Source organism: Chlorocebus sabaeus, chromosome 17 (genome assembly GCF_047675955.1).
Source record: "Chlorocebus sabaeus isolate Y175 chromosome 17, mChlSab1.0.hap1, whole genome shotgun sequence".
In the NCBI taxonomy this organism is placed as follows: domain Eukaryota; kingdom Metazoa; phylum Chordata; class Mammalia; order Primates; family Cercopithecidae; genus Chlorocebus; species Chlorocebus sabaeus.
In genome coordinates this window covers 31,384,208-31,408,482 of record NC_132920.1, presented here as the reverse complement: position 1 = coordinate 31,408,482, position 24,275 = coordinate 31,384,208, and the positions used below count along the sequence as shown (strand labels likewise).

Genomic DNA, 24,275 nt, shown 5'->3' with positions numbered 1-24,275 from the left:
TTCACCATGTGGGCCCTGAGCTCCCAAGCGGTGCCTTCGTGGGCGACACGCAGTTCCTGAGCTTCTACAGTCGCGACGAGAATCAGAGCGTGAAGCCGCGGGCGCCGCGGGTGGAGAAGATGGGACAGGGCTGTGGGCGCCCTGAGGAAAGTTCTCGAAGACCGTAGGGAATGTGTTACTGAGGGGCCTGAGGTTCCTGGGCCGGCACCACCACCAGGGTCAGCCGGTGAGTGACCTCAGACTCCGGGCACAGGTGTTGGTCCCCGCATCCCCGACCCCAGAGGTACGAGCCCGGATCTCCCAGGGATGGGGGTCGGGGCCTCAGCTGATCCCTCTAAGGTGGGGAAGCGCTGGGGACATTTTGCTCCAAGTTTCTCTTTCCTTCTGGATCATGACTGATTTGTGCTGTGACCAATCACAGAGGGAGGAAGGAGCTGGGGTGGGCGGGGAGACCTCTCTCCCCTCCCCGGCCCCGCCTCCAGCTCTCCCTGGGGCAGGTCCGGGGCACCGCATCTGCAGATGCTACTGCCTGGCTGGGTGGTGACTCCGGACAGGAGCTTCCTCGGGGGACACTTTCAGTCCACCTACGACAGGGAGATTTCATGTCCCTGAACGAGGGCCTGCGGACCTGGACAGCGGCTCAAAGAGCGGCTTGGAGGATCCAGCGCACTTGGGAGAGGTTCTGGACCGCGGAGGCCACAAGGGAAGCCCTGATGGGTCACAGCATTAGGTGGTTGTTCAGACACCTGGAGCACGGCAAGGAGACGCTACTACCGGCAGGTACTGGGGTCCTCCGGGCCGCACGTCAGGACCTCTCGGAGCTGAAATTATGTTCCTTGGAGGCATCCATATTTGAGGAACGAGGGGACCGAACACAGTCTCCTCCTCCTCCTCCTTCTCCTCAGCATTTCTACTGCGGGGTTGGGGATTCTTGCCCAGGCTCCTGAGGCTGTCCCGAGGGTGGGTGGGGAGGGAGGACAGAGAGAAGGAGTGCAGGGAGGTAAACAAGAAAGGACAGTAGTTACTCTTGTCAACAGTGACGTACATGGGTCCAGCTTCACCGGGAATCTTTTCTTTCCTGGTCCTCTGTGCCCAACAATTACATATAGTCTTTAACTCAACCGGAAGATAAAACACCAGGAAACGGAATCAGAGACACAGTGGATGAAAGTAGCACGCAGGACTGCTAGGTTGTAATAGAACGTAGCAGATGTATCGAAAGTTATAAACGTTTTTGCAAATCAGAAAAGAAACCGACATTTTAAGACTGAAAAGTGATATCACCAATGTTAGAACCAAAAAACTGGGACCTGAGGGTGTCTCACCCGAGGGGCTTGAGTTAAACTCTGTTCCTGTTTCTTCTGGAGCCCCGTGGAGACTCCTGCCGTGCAGCAAAGCCTGGGAGGGGCCCCTGGCTGTGGAAGACAGGCTGAGATGTCGTCGTTGAGATAGGAGGAAGGGGACCTGCTGGACTCCCGGAGGCCTGGTACCCAGGGAAGGCCAGTTCCTGGGGCTGCCTTTGGGCTCCAGAATCTTGATCTAAAGTTAGGTTTTCCCGCTTCTCCGTGAGCTTCCAGGAGCAGGGCCACATGGGTCTCAGAAAGTCCCACAGTGCCTGGGAAGTGGGTCTGTCTCTTGTGGGACAAAAATTCTCAGGTCTTTCTCTTTCAGATTCTTACATTTCTTAAAAGAAATTGAATTGGAATTACCCAGGCCCCAAACTGAATTGATGAATTGGAAGTGTGTAATGTGCGTGTGTCTATCTGTGCACATGTGGATGTATAAACAGGTATGGGCGTCTGTGGGTATGTGTGTGTTTATAAGTGTGTATATGTATGTATCTGTACATATTTATGTATATAAGCAGGTATGTGTATGTATGTATGTGTATGTGACTTCCTCATACTTGGCACCACCTGGCCTTTACCTGGTTTTTCCCTACACTGTAGGTTGTAAGGGACAGAACAGCTCTCCACCTGCAGGCATGGAAGGGGGATCAGGAGAAGTGTTGGGGAGAGCTGGTTTCATCACACTTGGAATAAGGAAACAGGACATAAATGGATGGGTCCCACTCTTTTACAGAATTGTGCCTTTAAAAAAGTGTCAGTCACGTTCCTAAGGGATTTACATGAATTAAATCATTTAAACCTCACAAGAGCCCTATGACCTAGAGACAGCTATCAGCCCCATTTTCAGACAAGGAAACTGAGGTCACTAGGAAGTTTAGTAACCGTCAATAGGGTGACTCATGTCTCTAAGGAGACAGTCTGACTGCTGAGCCCACATGACTGCCCTTTCACACTCACCCTCATACCCATCTGCTGGCTCCCTGTGGGTCACCGCCTGTGGGCTCTGACCAGCTTCCCTTTCTTCTCCGGGCACAGAGACTGGACCAGAGTTTATTGCATTTGTCACAGTCCCGACGGGGGAGTCATGGGGTTGAAGTGACCCATAGGCTGATGGAATGTGCTTGCTGGATGCAGGGGAAAGGGAGATTTATATCTGCCCTGGAGGGAGTCAGTGGTGTTTGCATCATGGCATACGAGGTGCACTATCTAGAATGCTGAAGGGTAAAGACCAGCGGGGGCCATGTAGAGTCTATTCGTCACTGTTTTGTTTCACAGCCTGCATGGGCCTGAGAGCGATGGGGTGTTCACTCATCTCCTTCCAATCCCTGATGATTCCTGACCTCTCTTCTTCCAACTGGTAATACCTGCACTCAAGGTTGAACCATGAGGAGGAGTCTACCCACACCCCAGACCACAGCACTTCCTCCTCTCTGTCTGCCACTCCCTAGTGGGGCCTCCTGGATGGTGTGAGAGGACAGCAATGGAGATAGTAAGAGAACTTTACATTTACATTGGTAAAGAGAAAGCGGGATGTCAACCTAGGAGAAAGATAAGGGCTGCCACAGGGAAGGGGATGAGAGAAGTTCTAACTGGCCCCAAGGGTCACTTAACTCAATGAAAGCTGTGGGAAGTGTTTTCAGCTATCTATTTCTATGTAAGAAATTGCCACAAACTTAGCAGCTTACAACAACACATATGTATTATCCCACATTTCTATGGGTCAGGAATCCAGACACAGCTGTGCAGCTTTCTCATATGATTTTCATCAGAATGCCATGGCTAGGTCTTATCTGGAGGCAGGGGAAGGATCCACTGCCAAGCCCCAGCAATTGTTGGCAGGATTCATTCCTCCATGCCTGTTAGACTGACAGCCTCAGTTCCTTACTGGCTGGTGGCCAGAGGCTGACTTCAGTTCCTTGCCACACATGCCTTTCTGCTTCATCAAAACTTGCAAACAAAGAAGGCAGAAGACAGAGCCATCTAGTAATACAGGAGTGGGGCTGTTATGACCTCATCACAGAAGTGGCATCATTTTTGCCACATTCTGTTGCTTAGAAGCAAGTTTAGGTCCCACTGGTTCTCAGCTGAATGAGATGCCACGAGACAGGATCACTGGGCATCATCTTAGGATCTCTATGCACAGGCTGGATCATGACTGAACAAGATCATTACAAACCTGGGTCGCGGACTGGGCCAGATGATCTGTAGAGCTGAGCTGTGTTTATGAAATCAAAGCCCTGGAAACAAAAATCAAGAGATGCCCACTGGAAAGGCTGGTCTTGCATTCTGTGTGAAAGCTAAGATGTCATTCTCTCCAAATATTTTTCTCTATTGGTTTTCAAACCTCCTGCATCTGTAAAGAAGCAACACCACTAAACCTATGTGTTTTTTTTTTTTTCATTCGAGTGTCATACTGTTAGGCAAATCTTCTGCTTTCACTATTTCTTCAAGCTTGTTTTCATGCAGAATCCCACAAACTTCTGGTAATTATACTTTGTTGATTTCTTTTCCTTCACTCAGTTTATTTTTTAGTGATTTTATTTCTCTTGTATGGATAAATTAGTCAATTTAATTAGGGAATTTGTGTCTTCTAAAGAAATCTTTCTACTATTTTTTGGACCATATGGGCTAAGATCCTCTTGCCAAGCCTCAGCTCCCTTCCCACATGGACACAAGACAAAATTAGTCGGGGCCCTGGGAAGTCAGGGATTGGCATAGTTCTTAAGCAGGACCAGACATGTAGGTCACAAAGATATAAGGCAGATACCTTTGATTTCCTTATGTCCCTGATGACAGCATACCTGGCACTCAATACCTGTCTGTAGAGGTGAACTCAACTAAACTCCTTCCTGATCACTCAATACCATGTGAGCCCAAGCACCTGTTATGTCATGGGCCAAATTTGCTTGTTTTATGTCATTTTTCCAGATGGGGTGCTGTTCACATGGGGACCTTTCTCCTTTTCCACCTCATTTTCCATGTGTGAAACAGTGGATCTTGATCACTCAGATCTCTCAGGGTCCTTTCTACCCTTTCCTCCATCCTAATATTCTCCCTACAGTTCCCGCCAAGGTTTCCCCGAACCTCTTCTTCTCCATGTATCCAGTCTAGCATCTCTCAGTTCATTCTTCACACTTAACCCAGAGTGATTCTTCTGGAATGCAGATCTGATCAAGGTTCTTCCTGACTTCAGTGCTGCCAATGCTGCACATTGTCCTCGGATAAAAGCCAAGGTTCTCCCCAACCCCACAAGCCTTAGTTGTTGAACCTGCTCACTGCTTCAAGCTTGCTTTTGGCCCCTGTGCTCCTTTCTCTCTAATCTCCACCCTGAACTGCTGGCAGTTCCCCCAGACTTCCTGTGTGCTCTGTCTTCCAAGCCTTTGTTTGTGATACTGATTCCCTAAAAGATTTCTCCTACCATTCACCTGGATTAACTGTGTTCCTCATCCAGTTCTCTGTTTAGACATTGCATCCTCCTGGAAGCAGTTTTCCCGCACTTATTATAGTAGCCTGCATTTACCTGTTTTTTGAGTCCCCTTGTGGAATCTTTGATGTTTCACTCACTGAGGCCTAGGAGAGCCTGACACATAGTAACTGCCTAATAAATGTTTGCTAAATAAATGTGGGGTTCACCATGAGATACCACCTTATACATGCAAGAATGGCATTAATTTGGCTGAGTGGTGGCTCAAGTCTGTAATCCCAGCATTTTGGGAGGCTAAGGCAGGCAGATCACAAGGTCAGGAGATTGAGACCATCCTGGCTAGCACGGTGAAACCCTGTCTCTACCAAAATACAAAAAATTATCCTGGTGTGGGGAATGTGCCTATAGTTGAACCTACTCAGTAGGCTGAGGCAGGAGAGTTGCTTGATCCTGGGAGGTGGAGCTTGCAGTAAGCTGAGATAGCACCACTGCACTCCAGCCTGGGAGACAGAGCAAGACTCTGTCTCAAAAAAAAAAAAAAAAAAAAAAAAAAAAAGGAAAAGAAAAAGAAAAAAATGTCATTAATTATAAAGTCAGACAATAATACGTGTTGGCATGGATGTGGTGAAGAGAGAACACTTTTACACTGCTGGTGGTGAGAATGTAAATTAGTACAACCACTATGGAAAGCAGTATGGCAATTCCTTAAAGAACTAAAACTAGATCTACCATTTGACCCAGCAATTCCACTACTGGGTATCTACCCAAAGGAAAATAAGTATTATATGGAAAAGACACATGCACACACATGTTTATAGCAACACAATTCACAATTGCAAGGATATGGAACCAAGCTAAGTGCCCATTGACCAACCAGTGGGTAAAGAAAGTGTGATGTGGGAGGTTAAGATGGCCAAATAGGAACAGCTCCAGTCTGCAACTCCCAGTGTGAGTGATGCAGAAGATGGGCGATTTCTGCATTTGCAACTGAGGTACTGGGTTCATCTCACTGGGGCTTGTCAGACAGTAGGTGCAGCCCACGGAGCAGGACGGGGCATTGCCTCACCCGGAAAGTGGAGAATTCCCTTTCCTAGCCAAAAGAAGCCATGACAGACAGTATCTGGAAAATCGGGACACTCCCACCCTAATACTGTACTTTTCCAGTGGCCTTAGCAAATGGCACACCAGGAGATTATATCCTGTGCCTGGCTCGGAGGGTCCCACACCCACAGATCCTCGCTCACTGCTAGCACAGCAGTCTGAGATCAAACTGCAAGGTGGCAGTGAGGCTGGGGGAGGGGAGTCTGCCATTGCTGAGGCTTGAGTAGGTAAACAAAGTGGCTGGGAAGCTCCAACTGGGTGGAGCCCACCGCAGCTCAAGGAGGCCTGTGTGTCTCTGTAGACCCCACTTCTGGGGGCAGGGCATAGCTGAACAAAAGGCAGCAGAAACTTCTGCAGACTTAAATGTCCCTGTCTGACAGCTTTGAAGAGAGTAGTGGTTCTCCCAGCATGGAGTTTGAGATCTGAGAACTGACAGACTGGCTCCTCAAGTAGGTTCCTGACCCCGAAGTAGCCTAACTGGGAGACACCTCCCACTAGGGGGCCGATTGACACCTCATACAACCGGGTGCCCCTCTGAGATGAAGCTTCCAGAGGAAGGATCAGGCAGCAACATCTGCCATTCTGCAATATTTACTGTTCTGCAGCTTCCGCTGGTGATACCCAGGCAAACAGGGTCTGGAGTGGACCTCGAGCAAACTCCAACAGAGCTGCAGCTGAAGGTCCTGACTGTTAGAAGGAAAACTAACAAACAGAAAGGACATCCACACCAAAACCCCATCTGTAGGTCACCATCATCAAAGACTAAAGGTATATAAAACCACAAAGATGGAGAGAAACCAGAGCAGAAAAGCTGAAAATTCTAAAAATCAGAGCACCTCTTCTCCTCCAAAGGAATGCAGCTCCTCACCAGCAATGGAACAAAGCTGTATGGAGAATGGCTTTGACGAGTTGAGAGAAGAAGGCTTCAGATGATCAGTAATAACAAACTTCTCCGAACTAAAAGAGGATGCTCGAACCCATCACAAAGAAACTAAAAACCTTAAAAAAGATTAGATGAATGGCTAACTAGAATAAACAGTGTAGAGAAGTCCTTAAATGACCTAATGGAGCTGAAAACCATGGCACAAGAACTACGTGATGCATGCGCAAGCTTCATTAGCTGATTTGATCAAGTGGAAGAAAGGGTATCAGTGATTGAAAATCAAATGAATGAAAAGAAGTGAGAAGAGAAGTTTAGAGAAAAAAGCATAAAAAGAAACAAACAAAGCCTCCAAGAAATATGGGACTATGTGAAAAGATCAAATCTACGTCTGATTGGTGTACCTGAAAGTGATGGGGAGAATGGAACCAAGTTGGAAAACACTCTTTGGAATATTATCCAGGAGAACTTCCCCAACCTAGCGAGGCAGGCCAACATTCAAATTCAGGAAATACAGAGAATGCCACAAAGATACTCCTCAAGAAGAGCAACTCCAAGACACATAATTGTCAGATTCACCAAAGTTGAAACGAAGGAAAAAATGTTAAGGGCAACCAGAGAAAAACGTTGGGTTACCCATAAAGGGAAGCCCATCAGACTAACAGCGGATCTCTCAGCAGAAGCTCTACAAGCCAGAAGAGAGTGGGGACTGATATTCAACACTCTTAAAGAGAAGAATTTTCAACCCATAATTTCATATCCAGCCAAACTAAGCTTCATAAGTGAAGGAGAAATAAAAGCCTCTACAGAAAAACAAATGCTGAGAGATTTTGTCACCACCAGGCCTGCTTTATAAGAGCTCCTGAAGAAAGCAGTAAACATGGAAAGGAACAACTGGTACCAGCCACTGCAAAAACATGGCAAATTGTAAAGACCATCAATGCTAGGAAGGAACTGCATCAACTAATGAACAAAACAACCAGCTAACATCATAATAACAGGATCAGATTCACACATAACAATATTAACCTTAAATGTAAATGGGCTAAATGCTCCAATTAAAAGACACAGACTGGCAAATTGGATAAAGAGTCAAGACCCATCAGTGTGCTGTATTCAGGAGACCCATCTCATGTGCAGAGACACACATAGGCTCAGAATAAAGGGATGGAGGAAGATCTACCAAGCAAATGGAAAACATAAAAAAGCAGGGGTTGCAATCGTAGTCTCTGATAAAATAGACTTTAAACCAACAAAGATCTAAAGAGACAAGGCCATTACATAATGGTAAAGGGATCAATTCAATAAGAAGAGCTAACTATCCTAAATATATATGCACCCAATACAGGAGCACCCAGATTCATAAAGCAAGTCCTTAGAGACCTACAAAGAGACTTAGACTCCCACATAATAATAATGGGAGACTTTAAAATTTTTTTTTAATTATACTTTAAGTTCTAGGGTACATGTGCACAACATGCAGGTTTGTTACATATGTATACATGTGCCATGTTGGTGTCATTTATGTTAGATATATCTCCTAAAGCTATCCCTCCCCCCTCCACCCACCCCATGACAGGTTCCGGTGTGTGATGTTGCCCAACCTGTGTCCAAGTGTTTTCATTGTTCAATTCCCACCTATGAGTGAGAACATGCGGTGTTTGGTGTTCTGTCCTTGCAATAGTTTGCTCAGAATGACGGTTTCTAGCTTCATCCATGTCCCTACAAAGGACATGAACTCATCCCTTTTTATGGTTACATAGTATTCCATGGTGTGTATATGCCATATTTTCTTAATCCAGTCTATCATTGATGGACATTTGGGTTGGTTCCAAGTCTTTGCTATTGTGAATAGTGCTGCGTTAAACATACATGTGCATGTGTCTTTATAGCAGCATGATTTATAATCTTTTGGGTATATACCTAGTAATGGGATGGTTGGGTCAAGTGATATTTCTAGTTCTAAATCCTTGAGGAATTGCCACACTGTCTTCCACAATGGTTGAACTAGTTTACAGTCCCACCAACAGTGTAAACATGTTCCTATTTCTCCACATCCTCTCCAGCACCTGTTGTTTCCTGACTTCTTAATGATCGCCATTCTAACTGGTGTGAAATGGTATCTCATGTGGTTTTATTTGCATTTCTCTGATGGCCAGTGATGATGAGCATTTTTTTCATGTGTCTGTTGGCTGCATAAATGTCTTCTTTTGAGAAGTGTCTGTTCATATCCTTTGCCTACTTTTTGATGGGATTGTTTGATTTTTTTCTAGTAAATTTGTTTAAGTTCTTTGTAGATTCTGGATATTAGCTCTTTGTCAGATGGGTAGATTGTAAAAATTTTCTCCTAATCTGTAGGTTGCCTGTTCACTCTGATGGTAGTTTCTTTTGCAGTGCAGAAGCTCTTTAGTTTAATTAGATCCCATTTGTCAATTTTGGCTTTTGTTGCTATTGCTTTCTGGTGTTCTAGTCATGAAGTCCTTGCCCATGCCTATGGCCTGAATGGTATTGCCTAGGTTTTCTTCTAGGGTTTTAATGGTTTTAGGTCTAACATTTAAGTCTTTAATCCATCTTGAATTAATTTTTGTATGAGTGTAAGGAAGGGATCCAGTTTCAGCTTTCTACATATGGCGAGCCAATTTTCCCAGCACCATTTATTAAATAGGGAATCCTTTCCCCATTTCTTGTTTTTGTCAGGTTTGTCAGAGATCAGATGGTTGTAGATGTGTGGTGTTATTTCCGAGGGCTCTATTCTGTTCCATTGGTCTATATCTCTGTTTTGGAACCAGTACCATGCTGTTTTGGTTACTGTATCCTTGTAGTATAGTTTGAAGTCAGGTAGCATGATGTCTCCAGCTTTGTTCTTTTGGCTTAGGATTGTCTTGGCAATGCAGGCTATTTATGGTTCCATATGAACTTTAAAGTAGTTTTTTCCAATTCTGTGAAGAAAGTCATTGGTAGCTTGATGGGGATGGCATTGAATCTATAAATTACCTTGGGCAGTATGGTCATTTTCACACTATTGATTCTTCCTATCCATGAGCATGGAATGTTCTTCCATTTGTTTGTGTCCTCTTGTATATCATTGAGCAGTGGTTTGCAGTTCTCCTTGGAAAGGTCCTTCACATCCCTTGTAAGTTGGATTCCTAGGTGTTTTATTCTATTTGAAGCAATTGTGAATGGGAGTTCACTCATGATTTGGCTCTCTGTTTGTCTGTTATTGGTGTATAAGAATTCTTGTGAGTTTTGCACATTTAGAAAACCTGATCATCTCAGCTCAAAATGTCCTGAAGCTGATGAGCAACTTCAGTAAGTCTCAGGATACAAAATCAATGTGCAAAAATCACAAAAACATACAAAATGACTTAATGGACTCTAGGGACTTGGTGAAATTTGGGAATAGGGTGGGGTATAAAAGACAACAATGGGTACAAAGTACACTGCTCGGGTGATGGTGCACCAAAATCTCAGAATTCACTGCTAAAGAACTCACACACATAACCAAAAACTACCTTTCCCCCAAACACTATTGAAATAAAAAGCTTTTTTAATAAATGTGAGGTTGATTTGTAATTTAAAATTTATTTTGAATGGCTACTACAAGAAAAAGATTTAAAAGATTATAATAATAAAAATGTGCATAGAGTGAAAAGCAAATTTCCTCCTCCACCTCATCCACATTTTTTCCAAATTCCTTGCCTGGACACAACCACTGTTACCAGTTTCAGCAAGAAATTAAGACAGAAATTAAAGTTCTGTTCCTCATAATATACCTAGTAATGGGATGGTTGGGTTAAGTGATATTTCTAGTTCTAGATCCTTGAGGAATTGCCACACTGTCTTCCACAATGGTTGAACTAGTTTACAGTCCCACCAACAGTGTAAACATGTTCCTATTTCTCCACATCCTCTCCAGCACCTGTTGTTTCCTGACTTCTTAATGATTGCCATTCTAACTGGTGTGAAATGGATCAATTATCCCTGCTTATACAGTAATCCCTTCTTTTCCCAACAGCCTCCTAGCCTGAGGAACCCAAATTGAACAGGTAAAAAACATACCCCTAAACGTAATGTAACTTGTGTTCTGTTCCATGGTAGGAACCTCCTTCTCTGGGATCCCAAACTCCTAGACAAGCTGAGTATGTCGAGGGGATGGGAAGCACCAACACCCCACGTGTGTTACCGGAAGTGCTAGTGAGTATAGTCATTCATTCTTCCACCACTGGTTGTTAGAGACTTACTCTACCTGTTGGAGACTTGGCACCATGTAACAGCTGCTGGCATAACCTTAGTGTGTGCTTCATCCTGAAGGACATTACCCATCCTGATAGGATGTGATCTTGAAGATAAAACCCAGTTGCACCCTCAAGAGAACATTCCACTGCTCTGTCAGCTGGCAGCGTGTGTGGTGCAGTATAGGGTAGAACCAGAAGGTCTCATGGTCATGTGTCCACTGCCAGACGCTCTTCACTGTAAAGTAGGTCTCTTAGTCTGGGGCAATGTTATGTGGGTCCCCTATTAGAAGATCATACATATGTGAGCCCTTGAATAATGGTTCTGAGTGTGGCACTGTGGAAAGAAAGAACAAACTCATACTCCTAATACAAGGTCACCTAAATCTGAAAGAACCCCTGACTTTTTCATTGTGAAAAAGTAAAAGTATAATCAATTTGCCACCAAATTGCTCATTGACCTCCGTAAGTGAAGGTAATCTGTTGGAGTTTGTTTATCGCTGGAAGGTAGGTTGTGACAATAACCATGTCAGCCATGCTGAAGGGAGCCCAAGCCTTGGGTGCATCTCTGCCACCATAGATACTACTTTCAAGAGCCTGTTTCATGAGCACTGGGATGGTTAAGGACAGAGGCTGGCTGATGTGTAGTGAATGATTCATCCTGTACATGTGGTTGTTTAGACTATTTGTATAGAGGCTAATTTTTGCTGAGCATTAACATCTCATACAAAAGATCCTAGCACTTTGTGTGTACTGTATGCGTCTTTCCAGATATTCCTGTTCCTGATCTTCCAATCTTGCTCCTTCTGGGCCCCTGACCCGCTGTTTAAGCCATTTGCCGTTGCCTAGGAGTCTGTGCATATTCTCACCTCAGGCCACTTCTGTCTACACAAAGTGGGCGAATCAGAGCCCCACCTGCCTATTGGCAGGACCCTCTTCAACGCTGTCTCTGCTCATTGCCGAGTTGCCCACACTGCAGGCACACTCTACTGCTGCCTCATACCAACGCACTAAGCTGGCATGTTTATGAAGAAGCTCAGAATTTTCCTTTTAAGTTAGCTGGTCATAGAAACTACCCATAAGGTCATTGGTGAGAGTCGAGGTCAAGGCAAAAGTCCAGCAGTGCGAGGTGACATGAAGTCTGAGCAAGGTCTTTATGTAATTAACATCAGTACTCAGAACATACATACTTTAACCCAAGGGTCAGCCCTTGGTTTCAGTAAAGGCCCAAATGGTTTCCCTTCGCTGTATGTGTGTTCATTCCCCTCCCCGAAGCTATGTGTAACCCCATAGGGATCACAGAGGTTCCCATCAACCACAGCCAGTTACATCCACAAAAGCCTTGATCCTTGTTAGCAGATGGGAGAGGGTGGCTTTGAAGATTGAAATCCCTCCTTCATAGGACTCTGGATACTTACACAGTTGCTTCCTCCTGTGCTTCTCCATGAATCTCAGCACTGTGTTTGGGACACCATCTGCACTCTTACTCTTCACGCAATTCTGTTTGCTCCCCCGATGGCTGCTTTTCCTTTGAAGCACAACAGTGGCCATCACGTTCTTGGCTTGAGGGTTACTGGCTTACTCTGTGGGATTCTGGGGTCAGTTCCTTCCCTTTTTTAGCCATCCTTGTGCTTCACAAAACTTAGCTTCACAATTATACTCATCTCTCTCTGTATGCACCTCTAAGACATTACTGATAAAACAACTGAGTTTTTTTGAAATTACAAAAACATGCACAAGAAAATGTTTATGGGGCCAATTGATTAGCATGGAAAAGCATAAACCTTCCTGTTCTCTGCCTCTCATTAGAATTTAATCCCCCAAAATTGAACTCGTTTCAAACTTCTGGATTAACTAGGAGTTGCTGTAGCCAGCCCATTCTAGGCAGCATCCTGTAAGCCCCTGGGATTGGCGGACACAAGACCACTTTTTCCATTCATATATGTGGTTCTGTTCTGGTCAGATCAGTGGACTTCCAGTGCCCTTCCTGAATATACTGAGGTAAATTACTCAGACCACGAACTGACATTTTTGTTTTGTTTTTTTTTTTTTTTTTTAGACGGAGTCTCACTCTGTCGCCCAGGCTGGAGTGCAGTGGTGCGATCTTGGCTCACTGCAAGCTCCGCCTCCCGGATTCATGCCATTCTCCTGCCTCAGCCTCCTGAGTAGCTGGGACTACAGAGGCACCCGCCACCACGCCTGGCTAATTTTTTTGTATTTTTAGTAAAGAAGGGGTTTCACTGTGTTAGCCAAGATGGTCTCAATCTCCTGACCTTGTGATCCGCCTGCCTCAGCCTCCCAAATTGCTGGGACTGCAGGCGTGAGCCACCGCACCCAGCCCACAAACTCACATTTTTTAAATAAATAAAATAGCAGCATAGTTAAGAATTTATTTATCCTGTTACTGGGTATGTACCTGAAGGATTATAAATCATTCTACTATACTATAAAGACACATGCACACATATGTTCATTGCAGCACTATTTACAATAGTAAAGACTTGGAACCAACCCAAATGCCTATCAGTGAAAGACTGGATGAAGAAAATGTGGCACATATACACCATGGAATATTATGCAGCCATAAAAAAGAATGAGTTCGTGTCCTTTGCAGAGACATGGATGAAGCTGGAAACAATCATTCTCAGCAGACTAACACAGAAACGGAAAACCAAACACTGCATGTTCTCACTCATAAGCGGGAGTTGAACAATGAGAACATGTGGACCCGGGGAGGGAAACATCACATACCGGGGCCTGTTGGGGGATGGGGGCAAGAGGAGGGATAGCATTAGGAGAAATACCTAATGCATGTGGGGCTTAAAACCTAGATGATGGGTTGATGGATGCAGCAAACCACCATGGCACATGCATACCTACATAACGAAGTTGCACATTCTGCACATGTATCCCAGAACTTAAAGTACAATAAAAAATAATTTATTTCATTTGTACAGTCCATTAAATTTTTTGGACATTATTTAAAACTGCACTTTTCATAGTTTCTGATACATCCTAGCTCCAATAAATAACTTGCTAAAATGACTAAATCTCATAGATATATCAATGGTTTACATCATCTAACGGCACATTTGCTTGTCAAACTGAGGTCAGCCAGTCCACCTTCATTCACTGTTAGTAACTCATGTGCTGCATTGTTAAAAACCCAGCATCACCTCATATCCCCTCTAGTGTCTTCTCTGTAGAGGAGAATCCAGGCACTATATCTCCCAGGATCCCCTTCCCTGTATAGTTCCAGTTTACATTTTCCAGTGAGAGAGACTTGCACGAGAAATGGGGCCCAGGAGAGATGGCGGGACGGGCCTGTAACCATCAGTGGTGGCTGCAGGTAGAGGAGCAGGCAGATGTCAGGTTCTCAGTGGCTTCCCTGCTAGGCTAGAGACCCACCTGCTTTGCCTGTGCAGACTAAGATGAGTGATAAGAGCTTTCTCATAGGTTCTGCAGAATATAACAGTCTTGCAGCAGGATTCTGAGAATCTCCCATTCATGCTTCAAGCTGAAGTCTTCAGTATATGCTTCCCTGACCTCCCAACTGCAGCTTTCAGGAGCTCCAGTGGTGACTGGTATTATTATAGTATCCTGCTGCTGCTATAACAAATTACCACAACTAAGTGGCTTAAAACAACACAAGTGTATTCGCTCACAGTTCTGGAGGTAAGAAGTAAAAAATGGGTCACTATGGGCTAAAAGTAACATGTCATCAGAGCTGCATTTCTTTTGAGGCTCTAAAGGAAAATCTGTTTCCTCACCCTTTCCAGCTTCTTGGGGCTGCCTGCATTCTTTGGCTTGTGGTCTCTTCCTCCATCTTCCAAGTCAGCAGTCACATCACTTTGACCTCTGATTCTGTTGCCATAGCTCTAACTCTGATGCTGCTCTCTACTCCTTTCACTTATAAGGACTATTGTGATTACATTGAACCTACCCAGATAATCCAGGATAGTCTTCCCATCTCAAGAGCCTCAGCTTAATCACATCTGAAAAGTTCCTTTTGCCCTATTAGGAGACATTTTTACAAGTTCCAGGGATTAGGACACAGACATATTTAGGAGACCACTACTCTGCCTATCACATGACTTCACCAATATTTGTTACCCGTGGTTTCCAAACATTAGTGTATGCTCTTATTTCTATTTATTCCTGAAATACCAGAGTGAGTCTGTTTTTCTGAAAACGGCTCCCTAACGCCCAGAGGAGCTCAAAAATTTTCTGTCTGTTGTCTCAAAGTCTCCAAATTGTACTGATTCTTCAGTGTGCAATGGCTGTAAATTAGGCAATAATCTTGCTGGGGTGTTGGAGAGAGAAGAAAGGGAATGACTAGACAGCCCTTCTGATTCTGTCCCCTGTCCCTGATGGCTGGCTGTCTTGAGCTGTAAGCCAGTTTCCCTCCCACGTAGACCCGGTCATTTCTGACTCCCCAAGAGGTTTTAACAGTATTCATATTCACTTCCTTCATCAGTCATCTTCTTGTTTTATGTCTCCATGTTTGCATTTTTCTTCTCTTCTACCACTGTAGTTCTGCCTTGATTCTTCTGCCATTGCCTCCCTTTTACACGCATGTGCTTCAACCAGTTCTCTAGGAAGACATTCCAGACAGCTCTTTATCGTTTGTTACTATATTTGACTGCAGAGCTTTCAAGATTTGTAACATTTTATTTTTAAATTTTTGGTGTAAAAATAATTCATGCTCACAATAGGAAATGAAACAATCAAAATATGCATAAATATACTTTTAAATCTCTCCTGTCACTAAATCCAAACCCACTTTACTAAGGTGATTACTATTGTATCAGCCTTCTCTCTGCATGTCTACTTTCTTCACTTGCATGCAAACCATACTGAGTGTTTTTATCTGGTAGCTTTTGTTGAACTGAAATGACTGTAAATTTTATATGTAATTTAATCATTTTCCAGACAACTTGTGATATAACTTAAATAGTATAAAATCCACACATTCAAAATATACAATCTGGTGGCTTTTAGAATATTCACAGTTGTGCCTCCAGTACCACAATCAATTACAGATCCTTTTATCTCCTCCCAGCCCTGCAGAAAAATCCATAACCAAAGCCCAGGCCTAAGAAACTACCGACCTATATTTTAGCTCTACAGATTTACCTATTCTGAACATTTTATGTAATGAAATTATACAACATGTGGCCGTTTGTGTCTGTCTTCTTTTACTTACCAGAACGTATTCAAAATTTGAATGAGTCGTAGCTTGTATCAGTACTTAACATCTTTTTCATTGCTTAATTCTATTCCATTGTACGGATATATCACAATTTATTTATTAGTTGGCAACATTTTGGTCCTTCTCATTTGGATTATGATGAATAATGCTGCTACAAACATGGTGTATAAGTTTTTATGTGAACTTATGTTTTTATTTCTCTTGGGTATACTGTAAACATAGGAGGGGATTGCTGGTTCATGTAATAACTTAATGTTCAACAATTTGAGCTACTGATAGCCTGCTTTCTAAAGGCTATGTCTCTTAAATCCCCACCAGCAAAGTGTGAGTGTTCTAGTATTTCTACATTCTCATCAACACTAATTATTACCTTTTTAATTATGGCCATTCTAGTGGGTGGGAAATAGTATCTCATTTTTGGGTTGATGTGCATTTCACTGATGGTTAATGATGTTGAACATGTTTCTATGTGCTTATGAGCCTTCTGTATATTATTTGTCTTATTATTATTTTATTTATTGTGTATTATTATTATTACTAATATTATTATATTGAGTTACAACCATTCTTTATATATTCTAAATACAAGTCCTTTCCTTGCCAGATGTAAGATTTGCAAAAATTTTCTCCCATTCGATGAGTTTCTTTTCACTTTCTTGGTAGTGTCCTTAGACTCACACATTTTTAATTTTGATGATGTTCGATTTATCTTTTATTTCCTCTTTTTGCTTGTGCCTTTGGTATCATTTAAGATCAGGTATTTTTACCTAATCCAAAGTCATGAAGATATATACCTATGTTTTCTTCTAAGAGTTTTCTAGTATTAAGTCTCACATTTAGGTCTTTGATACACTTTGAGGTAATTTTTATATGTAGTGTGAAGTAGGGATCCAGCTTTATTCTTTTGCATATGGATAGCCTGTTGTCTCAGCACCACTTGACGAAAAGATAATTTCTTCCCCCACTGAATTATATTAGCACAGTTTTCAAAAACCAATTAACCATAAAAGTGAAGAGGATTGCTGGGCCCTCAATTATGTTCTGACTTCATTCTTTTTAATGCTGTTGTAAGTTGGATTTTTAAATAACATTTGTATTAATGCATTGATACTCTATAGAAGCACATTCAATTTTTGTGTTTTGATCTTGTAGCCTACCAGTGCGCTAAACTCATTTAGTATTAGTAGTTTAGTAGTTGCTAAACTCATTTAGTGTCCAGATAAAATATGCACACTGCTTAGATGTGCATAGTTCAGGAAAACAGGCGTCCTTGAAGAACGTTGGGACTGCATGGAGCACTCCCAAATTTGAGGTGATGACTACAGCCTCCCGGTTGCAATAGACAGTAACAAACTCTGCTTCTTTGTATTCAAGAGATGTTCTGGACTCACGCAGGGAAACTCGGGCTAGGGAATGAAGATAATTTTAAATGCAACAACTCAGAGTCACCGATCCATAGTCTGGGAAAGTAAAACTTAGGAGCTTTGAGAGTTTAATTGTAATGCTGTTTTGACACAGGTCTTTTACAAATTGGAATTCTAATCATTCAGGGATTACCAATATTGTGCTACCTACTGTATTAATAAACAAAAAGGAAACTGGTCTCTATGAGAATCTCTTTATGGTGCCTTCAGACAACACTTCACCAGGTTTAGAGAGAAAACCCTTGTCTCTACACCTCCATTCCCAGGGCGAGCTCACTCTCTGGCATCAAGTTCCCTGTGGTGAGTTTCCCTGTACAAAGGTCCAAGGGGAGAGGTAGGAGTGGGAGGCAGGGAGTCCAGTTCAGGGTCGGGGATTCCAGGACGAGTAGGGAAGGGGAAGGGGCTGGGTGCAGCCTGGGGGTGTCTCCCTGGTTTCCACAGACAGATACTTACTTGTCCAGGACTCAGGCAGACAGGGTGTCAAAGAGGCTTGATGTAGGAAAAGAGGGATCAGGACGAAGTCCCAGGTCCTGGGCGTGGCTCTCAGGGTCTCGGGCCTTATCTGCACTGGGGAGGCGCAGAGTTGGGGATTCCCCACTCCCCTAGTTTCACTTCTTCCAACAGGTGTCGGGTCCTTCTTCCAGGATACTCGTCACGCGTCCCCAGTTCCCACTCTCATTGGGTGTGGGATGTCTAGAGAAGCCAATCAGCGTCGCCGCGGTCTCAGTTCTAAAGTCCCCACGCGCCCACCCGGACTCAGAGTCTCCTCAGACGCCAAGATGCGGGTCATGGGGTCCCGAACCTTCCTCCTGCTGCTCTCGGGGGCCCTGGCCCTGACCCAGACCTAGGCCGGTGAGTGCGGGGTCGGGAGGGAAATGGCCTCTGCGGGGAGGAGCCAGGGGACCGCAGGCGGGGGCGCAGGACCCGGGGAGCCGCGCGGGGAGGAGGGTCGGGCGGGTCTCAGCCTCTCCTCGCCCCCAGGCTCGCACTCCTTGAGGTATTTCAGCGCCGGCATGTCCCGGCCCGGCCGCGGGGAGCCCCGCTTCATCTCCGTGGGCTACGTGGACGACACGCAGTTCCTGCGGTTCGACAGCGACGCCGCGAGTCCAAGGTTGGAGCCGCGGGCGCCGTGGTTGGAGCAGGAGGGGCCGGAGTATTGGGAAGAGCAGACAGGGCTCGCCAAGGCCAACGCACAGACTTTCCGAGTGGGCCTGCGGAACCTGCGCGGCTACTACAACCAGAGCGAGGCCGGTGAGTGGCCCCGGCCCGGGGCGCAGGTCACGACCCCTCCCCACCTCCCACGGACGGCCCGGGTGGCCCCGAGTCTCCAGGTCCGAGATCCGCCCCGAGGCCGCGGGACCTGCCCAGACCCTCGACCGGGGAGAGCCCCAGGCGCCTTTACCCGGCTTCATTTACCCTGCGAGACGCCAAAGTCCTCGCGGGTTGGTCGAGGCAGGGCGGGGCTCGGTGGGCGGGGCTGACCGCGGGGGCGGGGCCAGGGTCTCACACCCTCCAGTGGATGGCTGGCTGCGACCCGGGACCCGACGGGCACCTCCTCCGCTGGTATCACCAGTTCGCCTACGACGGCAAGGATTACAACGCCGTGAACGGGGACCTGCGCTCCTAGACCGCGGCAGACACGGCAGCTCAGATCACCCAGCGCAAGTGGGAGGCGGCCCGCGAGGCAGAGCAGTGGAGAGCCCACGTGGAGGGCGAGTGCGTGAAGTGGTTCCGCAGACACCTGGAGAACGGGAAGGAGACGCTGCAGCGCGCGGGTACCAGGGACAGTGGGGAGCCTTCCCCATCACCTCTAGATCGCCCGGGATGGCCTCCCATGAGGAGGAGAGGAAAATGGCATCAGCGCTAGAATGTCGCCCTCCCTTGAATGGCGAATGGCATGAGTTTCCCTGATTTCCTCTGAGGGCCCCCTCTGCTCTCTAAGACAATTAAGGGATGACGTCTCTGAGGAAATGGAGGGGAAGACAGTCCCTAAATACTGATCAGGGGTCCCCTTTGACCACCGCAGCAGCCTTGAGCTTTTTCTCTCAGGCCTTGTTCTCTTCCTCACACTCAATGTGTTTGGAGGTCTGATTCCAGCTTTTCTGAGTCCTCGGCCTCCACTCAGGTCAGGACCAGAAGTCCCTGTTCCTCCCTGAGAGACTAGAACTCTCCAAGGAATAGGAGATTATCCCAGGTGCCTGTGTCCAGGCTGGTGTCTGGGTTCTGTGCTCCCTTCCCCGCCCCAGGTGTCCTGTTCATTCTCAGGGTGGTCACTTGCGTGCCGCTGGGGTGTCCCATGAGAGATGCAAAGCCCCTGAATTTTCTGGCTCTTCCCATCAGATCCCCCAAAGACACACGTGACCTACCACCCCATCTCTGACCATGAGGCCATCCTGAGGTGCTGGGCCCTGGGCTTCTACCCTGCGGAGATCACACTGACCTGGCAGCGGGATGGGGAGGAGCAAACTCAGGACACTGAGCTTGTGGAGACCAGGCCAGGAGGAGATGGAACCTACCAGAAGTGGGGAGCTGTGGTGGTGCCTTCTGGAGAAGAGCAGAGATACACGTGCCATGTGCAGCACCAAGGGCTGCTGGAGCCCCTCACCCTGAGATGGGGTAAGGAGGGGGATGAGGGGTCATGTCTCTTCTCAGGGAAAGCAGGAGCCCTTCTGGAGCCCTTCAGCAGGGTCAGGGCCCCTCACCTTCCCCTCCTTTCCCAGAGCCATCTTCCCAGTCCACCATCCCCATCGTGGGCATTGTTGCTGGCCTGGCTGTCCTAGCAGTTGTGGTCACCGGAGCTGTGGTCACTGCTGTGATGTGGAGGAGGAAGAGCTCAGGTAGGGAAGGGGTGAGGGGTGGGGTCTGGGTTTTCTTGTCCCGCTGGGGGTTTCAAACCTCAGGTAGAAGTGTTCCCTGCCTCATTCCTGGGAAGCAGCATCCACACAGGGGCTAACCCAGACTGGGGCCCCGTGTGCCAGCACTTACTCTTTTGTGCAGCACATGTGACAATGAAGGACGGATGTATCACCTTGATGGTTGTGCTGGTGGGGTCTGATTCCAGCATTCATGAGTCAGGGGAAGGTCCCTGCTAAGGACAGACCTTAGGAGGGCAGTTGGTCCAGCACACACACCTGCTTTCCTCCTGTTTTCTGATCCTGTCCTGGGTCTGCAGTCATAGTTTTGGAAATTTCTTTTGGGTCCAAGACTAGGAGGTTCCTCTAAGATCTCATGACCCTGCTTCCTCCCAGTCCCCTCACAGGACATTTTCTTGCTACAGGTGGAAAAGGAGGGAGCTACTCTCCGGCTGCGTGTAAGTGGTGGGGGTGGGAGTGTGGAGGAGCTCACCCATCCCGTAATTCCTCCTGTCCCACATCTCCTGCGGGCTCTGACGAGGTCCTGTTTTTGTTCTACCCCAGGCAGCGACAGTGTCCAGGGCTCTGATGTGTCTCTCACGGCTTGAAAAGGTGAGATTCTTGGGGTCTAGAGTCGGGGGCGGGGGAACAGAGGGGAAAGGCCTGCATAATGGAGATTCTTTGATTGTGACGTTTCAAGTGTGTGGTGGCTGTTCAGAGTGTCATCACTTACCATGACTGACTTAAATTTGTTCATGACTGTTGTTTTCTGTAGTCTGAGACAACTGTCTTGTGTGGGACTGAGATGCAGGATTTCTTCACACCTCCCTTTTGTGACTTCAAGAGACTCCGGCATCTCTTTCTGCAAAGGCATCTGAATGTATCTGTGTCCCTGTTAGCATAATGTGAGGAGGTGGAGGGACAGCCCACCCCCGTGTCCACCGTGACCCCTGTTCCCACGCTGACCTGTGTTTCCTCCCCAGTCATTTTTCCTGTTCCAGAGAGGTAGGGCTGGATGTCTCCATCTCAGTCTCAACTTTATGTGCACTGAGCTGCAACTTCTTATTTCCCTACTGAAAATAAGAATCTGAATATAAATTTGTTTTCTCAAATATCTGCTATGAGAGGTTGATGGATTAATTAAATAAGTAAACCCTAGAATTTGAGAGAACAAATAAAGACCTGAGAACCTTCCAGAGTCTGCATGCTCGCTGTGCTGAGTCTGTTGCAGGTGGGGGTGGAGAAGGCTGTGAGGAGCCCAGTGTGGACTGAGCCTGTGGCTAGTTGCTGTTCAGTTCTTTGTGGACTTTATGTGGTCAGTCCTCAGCTGGGTCACCTCACTGCTCCATTGTCCTTGTCCCTTCAGTGGAAACTTGTCCAGCGGGAGCTGTGACCACAGAGGCTCAGACATCACCAAGGGCGGCTCCTGCGCACGGGGGTCTCTGTGTATTCTGAGACAAATTTTCAGAGTCATTCACCTCCTGCCCTGCTTCTAGAGCTTCTGTTCTGCTCTGCTTTCCTGCCCTCTCTTCCTATCCTGGTTCTAGTGATCTTGGTGCTGAATCCAATCCCAACTCATGAATTTATAAAGCAGAGTCTAATTTAGACTTACATTTGTCTCCGAAATTGGACCCATCAAGAAGGACTGTTCTTTCCTGAAGAGAGAACCTGGATGTGAGCTGCAGTGTGCTGTGGGGGGTGGGCACCAAGGGAGTGATTGACTGTGGAAAAGAATGAGGGCAAGGACTGAACCCTGGACCTCCAGTTGTAAGGGATGTGATCAGACCACACCCAGAGCAGACTGCACAGTTCTGACCCCAAGTCTAGAGGACACTTAGGCAAGGAACTTCCGTGTGTACAGGGATCACCCGGACGTGGTGCTGAGATCCAGGAAGTCTGGAGTCGAGCTACAGATTCTGTATTTATGACAAGGCTGGAGTTCATGTTGCTGGTCTCCAGATCACACTTGGAGTATCAAGAACATGAGGATCCCACATGTCTGAGCATCAGCCTCACCTCTAGGGCTTGTTATATAAACGATTCCTTGGTCGTATGCATAATACTCTGAGACAGGGGTTCTGGGGGAGTGGCCTGAGTATTTTCTAAGCTCCCGCCAGCAATCCTGTTGCTCAGCTAGATCAGGAACCACTGAGATCAGAGATCAGAGAGTGCCCAGGGTGGGTGGATGGGGTGGGTTTTCAAACCTGTTTAAAAGAGGATTTTTCTCACAGAAAGAAAAGGGAGGATGTGTGTCATCAGTTATGAGATGTGACATTCCCTGTTGTTCTCTCCACAGTGGGGTAGAGGCCAGGTAGAGAATTCAGGATGTGGCTGTCACACAAGGAACACCTGTGAATGCCGCTCTCTGACACCCGCCCACAGACTCATTTCCCACTCACTTCTTGGAGCAAACCATGGAAAACACATTTCTGTAATGTACACATAAAGTCGTATATCTGGTATTGGGGGCTAGTTTTATTGTGGGGAAGGCCACAGAAGCAGGCTGGAAACTACACATCCAGGAACAGAATCCACAGCCCACCCTGGATCAGGTCCCTCCTAGGAACAACTGCCCCTGCTGCTGAGTACAGACGCCACTGCTCACACCTCTGACACCCTGGTGCTGGACACTGGACCCTGAGGCCAGGACAGATGTCACTGCTGCACCTGGAAATTGGACATCACTACTGCCATCAACCATCTTTACTAAAATGTTTTCTGTACAGTCCCAGCCTCTCTGTCACCTCATTCTGGCTCAGAGGCTGGCAGTGATATAGGAGTTAAGAAGAAATTACTTAGACAGGTAGTGAGGGTTTGGAAGGCTTTTAATGAAAAGCAGGCTCCAAATTATATTCTTTTCTAACAAGGTGCAGCCTGTAATATCAAGCTTCAGACATAGACAAGTAAGCTGGAAGCTTGTATGGGTAAATGCCGGCAGCTGTGCGAATAGGAATCGGACACCTGCGACTGGGCATGTTCACACTGGTAACTCCATCTTCCCTACTCTGCCAGGCTCTTCCTTACAGTAAGGAGCAGACAACATGGCATTGGCCAAGTGGAAAGCCCATTTGTATAATAGGATGAGGGTGGGATGAACAGCCTTCCACACGCACTATGTAAATATCACACCTGGTCCAACCAACCTGTGGGCCCTACATAAATCAGACACCATCTCCTCAAGCCTGCCTGTAAAATCCGATGCACTCCCATTCCAGGTCAGAATTCCCTTTTGGGTGCCCCTCTCTCTCACAAGAAGAGAGCTGTTCCCCTTTGTCTTTCTTTTGCCTATTAAATACTTTGATCCTAAACTCACTCCTCGTGTGTCAGTGTCCTTTATCTTCTTGGCGTGAGATGACAAACCCTTAGTATTTACCTGAGACAATGAACCTCTTCAGCAGGTGGTCATCGGACTGGTGGAGCTGAAGACGCATGTCCATGATCAACTGCAGGGGTGACTGGAATGTTGTCCTCTTCCAAGAAGGGAGGTGGTGTCTGTCTCTTCTCAACATTTTGCATGTTGTAAACCAAAAATAAACATCAAAGCCACCCCCTCCTTACAGTCTCAATTGACACCCTCAGCCAGGGGGCTCAAAAGTTAACCTGAAAGACTGGCTGAGGCCACCATGGGAAGCAGGTGTTGAACATGCCTCATTATGCCCTCTTCCCTTTTGGAATTCAGGAAAAGTTGACCAGCATTTGCCACCAACACAGACCTTCAATCTGATCAGAAACATTTACAATCTATTCTCTCTGAAGCCTGGCACCTGGAGGCGTCATCTGCATGAGAAAATTTTGGACTCT

The 24,275-nt window shown here is 46.3% G+C and overlaps 1 protein-coding gene across 1 annotated transcript; it reads left to right on the top strand.

The window, feature by feature from the left end:
- Nucleotides 1-367: 367 nt before the first annotated feature.
- LOC103221783 (HLA class I histocompatibility antigen, alpha chain G-like) lies at nucleotides 368-23,826 on the top strand. The gene is given in 9 exon segments (XM_073005839.1): nucleotides 368-780; nucleotides 18,247-18,474; nucleotides 18,604-18,873; nucleotides 19,122-19,397; nucleotides 19,963-20,238; nucleotides 20,343-20,459; nucleotides 20,871-20,932; nucleotides 21,039-21,086; nucleotides 22,771-23,826. Coding segments are annotated over 9 exon segments (1,605 nt in total). The 5' UTR covers nucleotides 368-602; the 3' UTR covers nucleotides 22,921-23,826.
- Nucleotides 23,827-24,275: the final 449 nt, after the last annotated feature.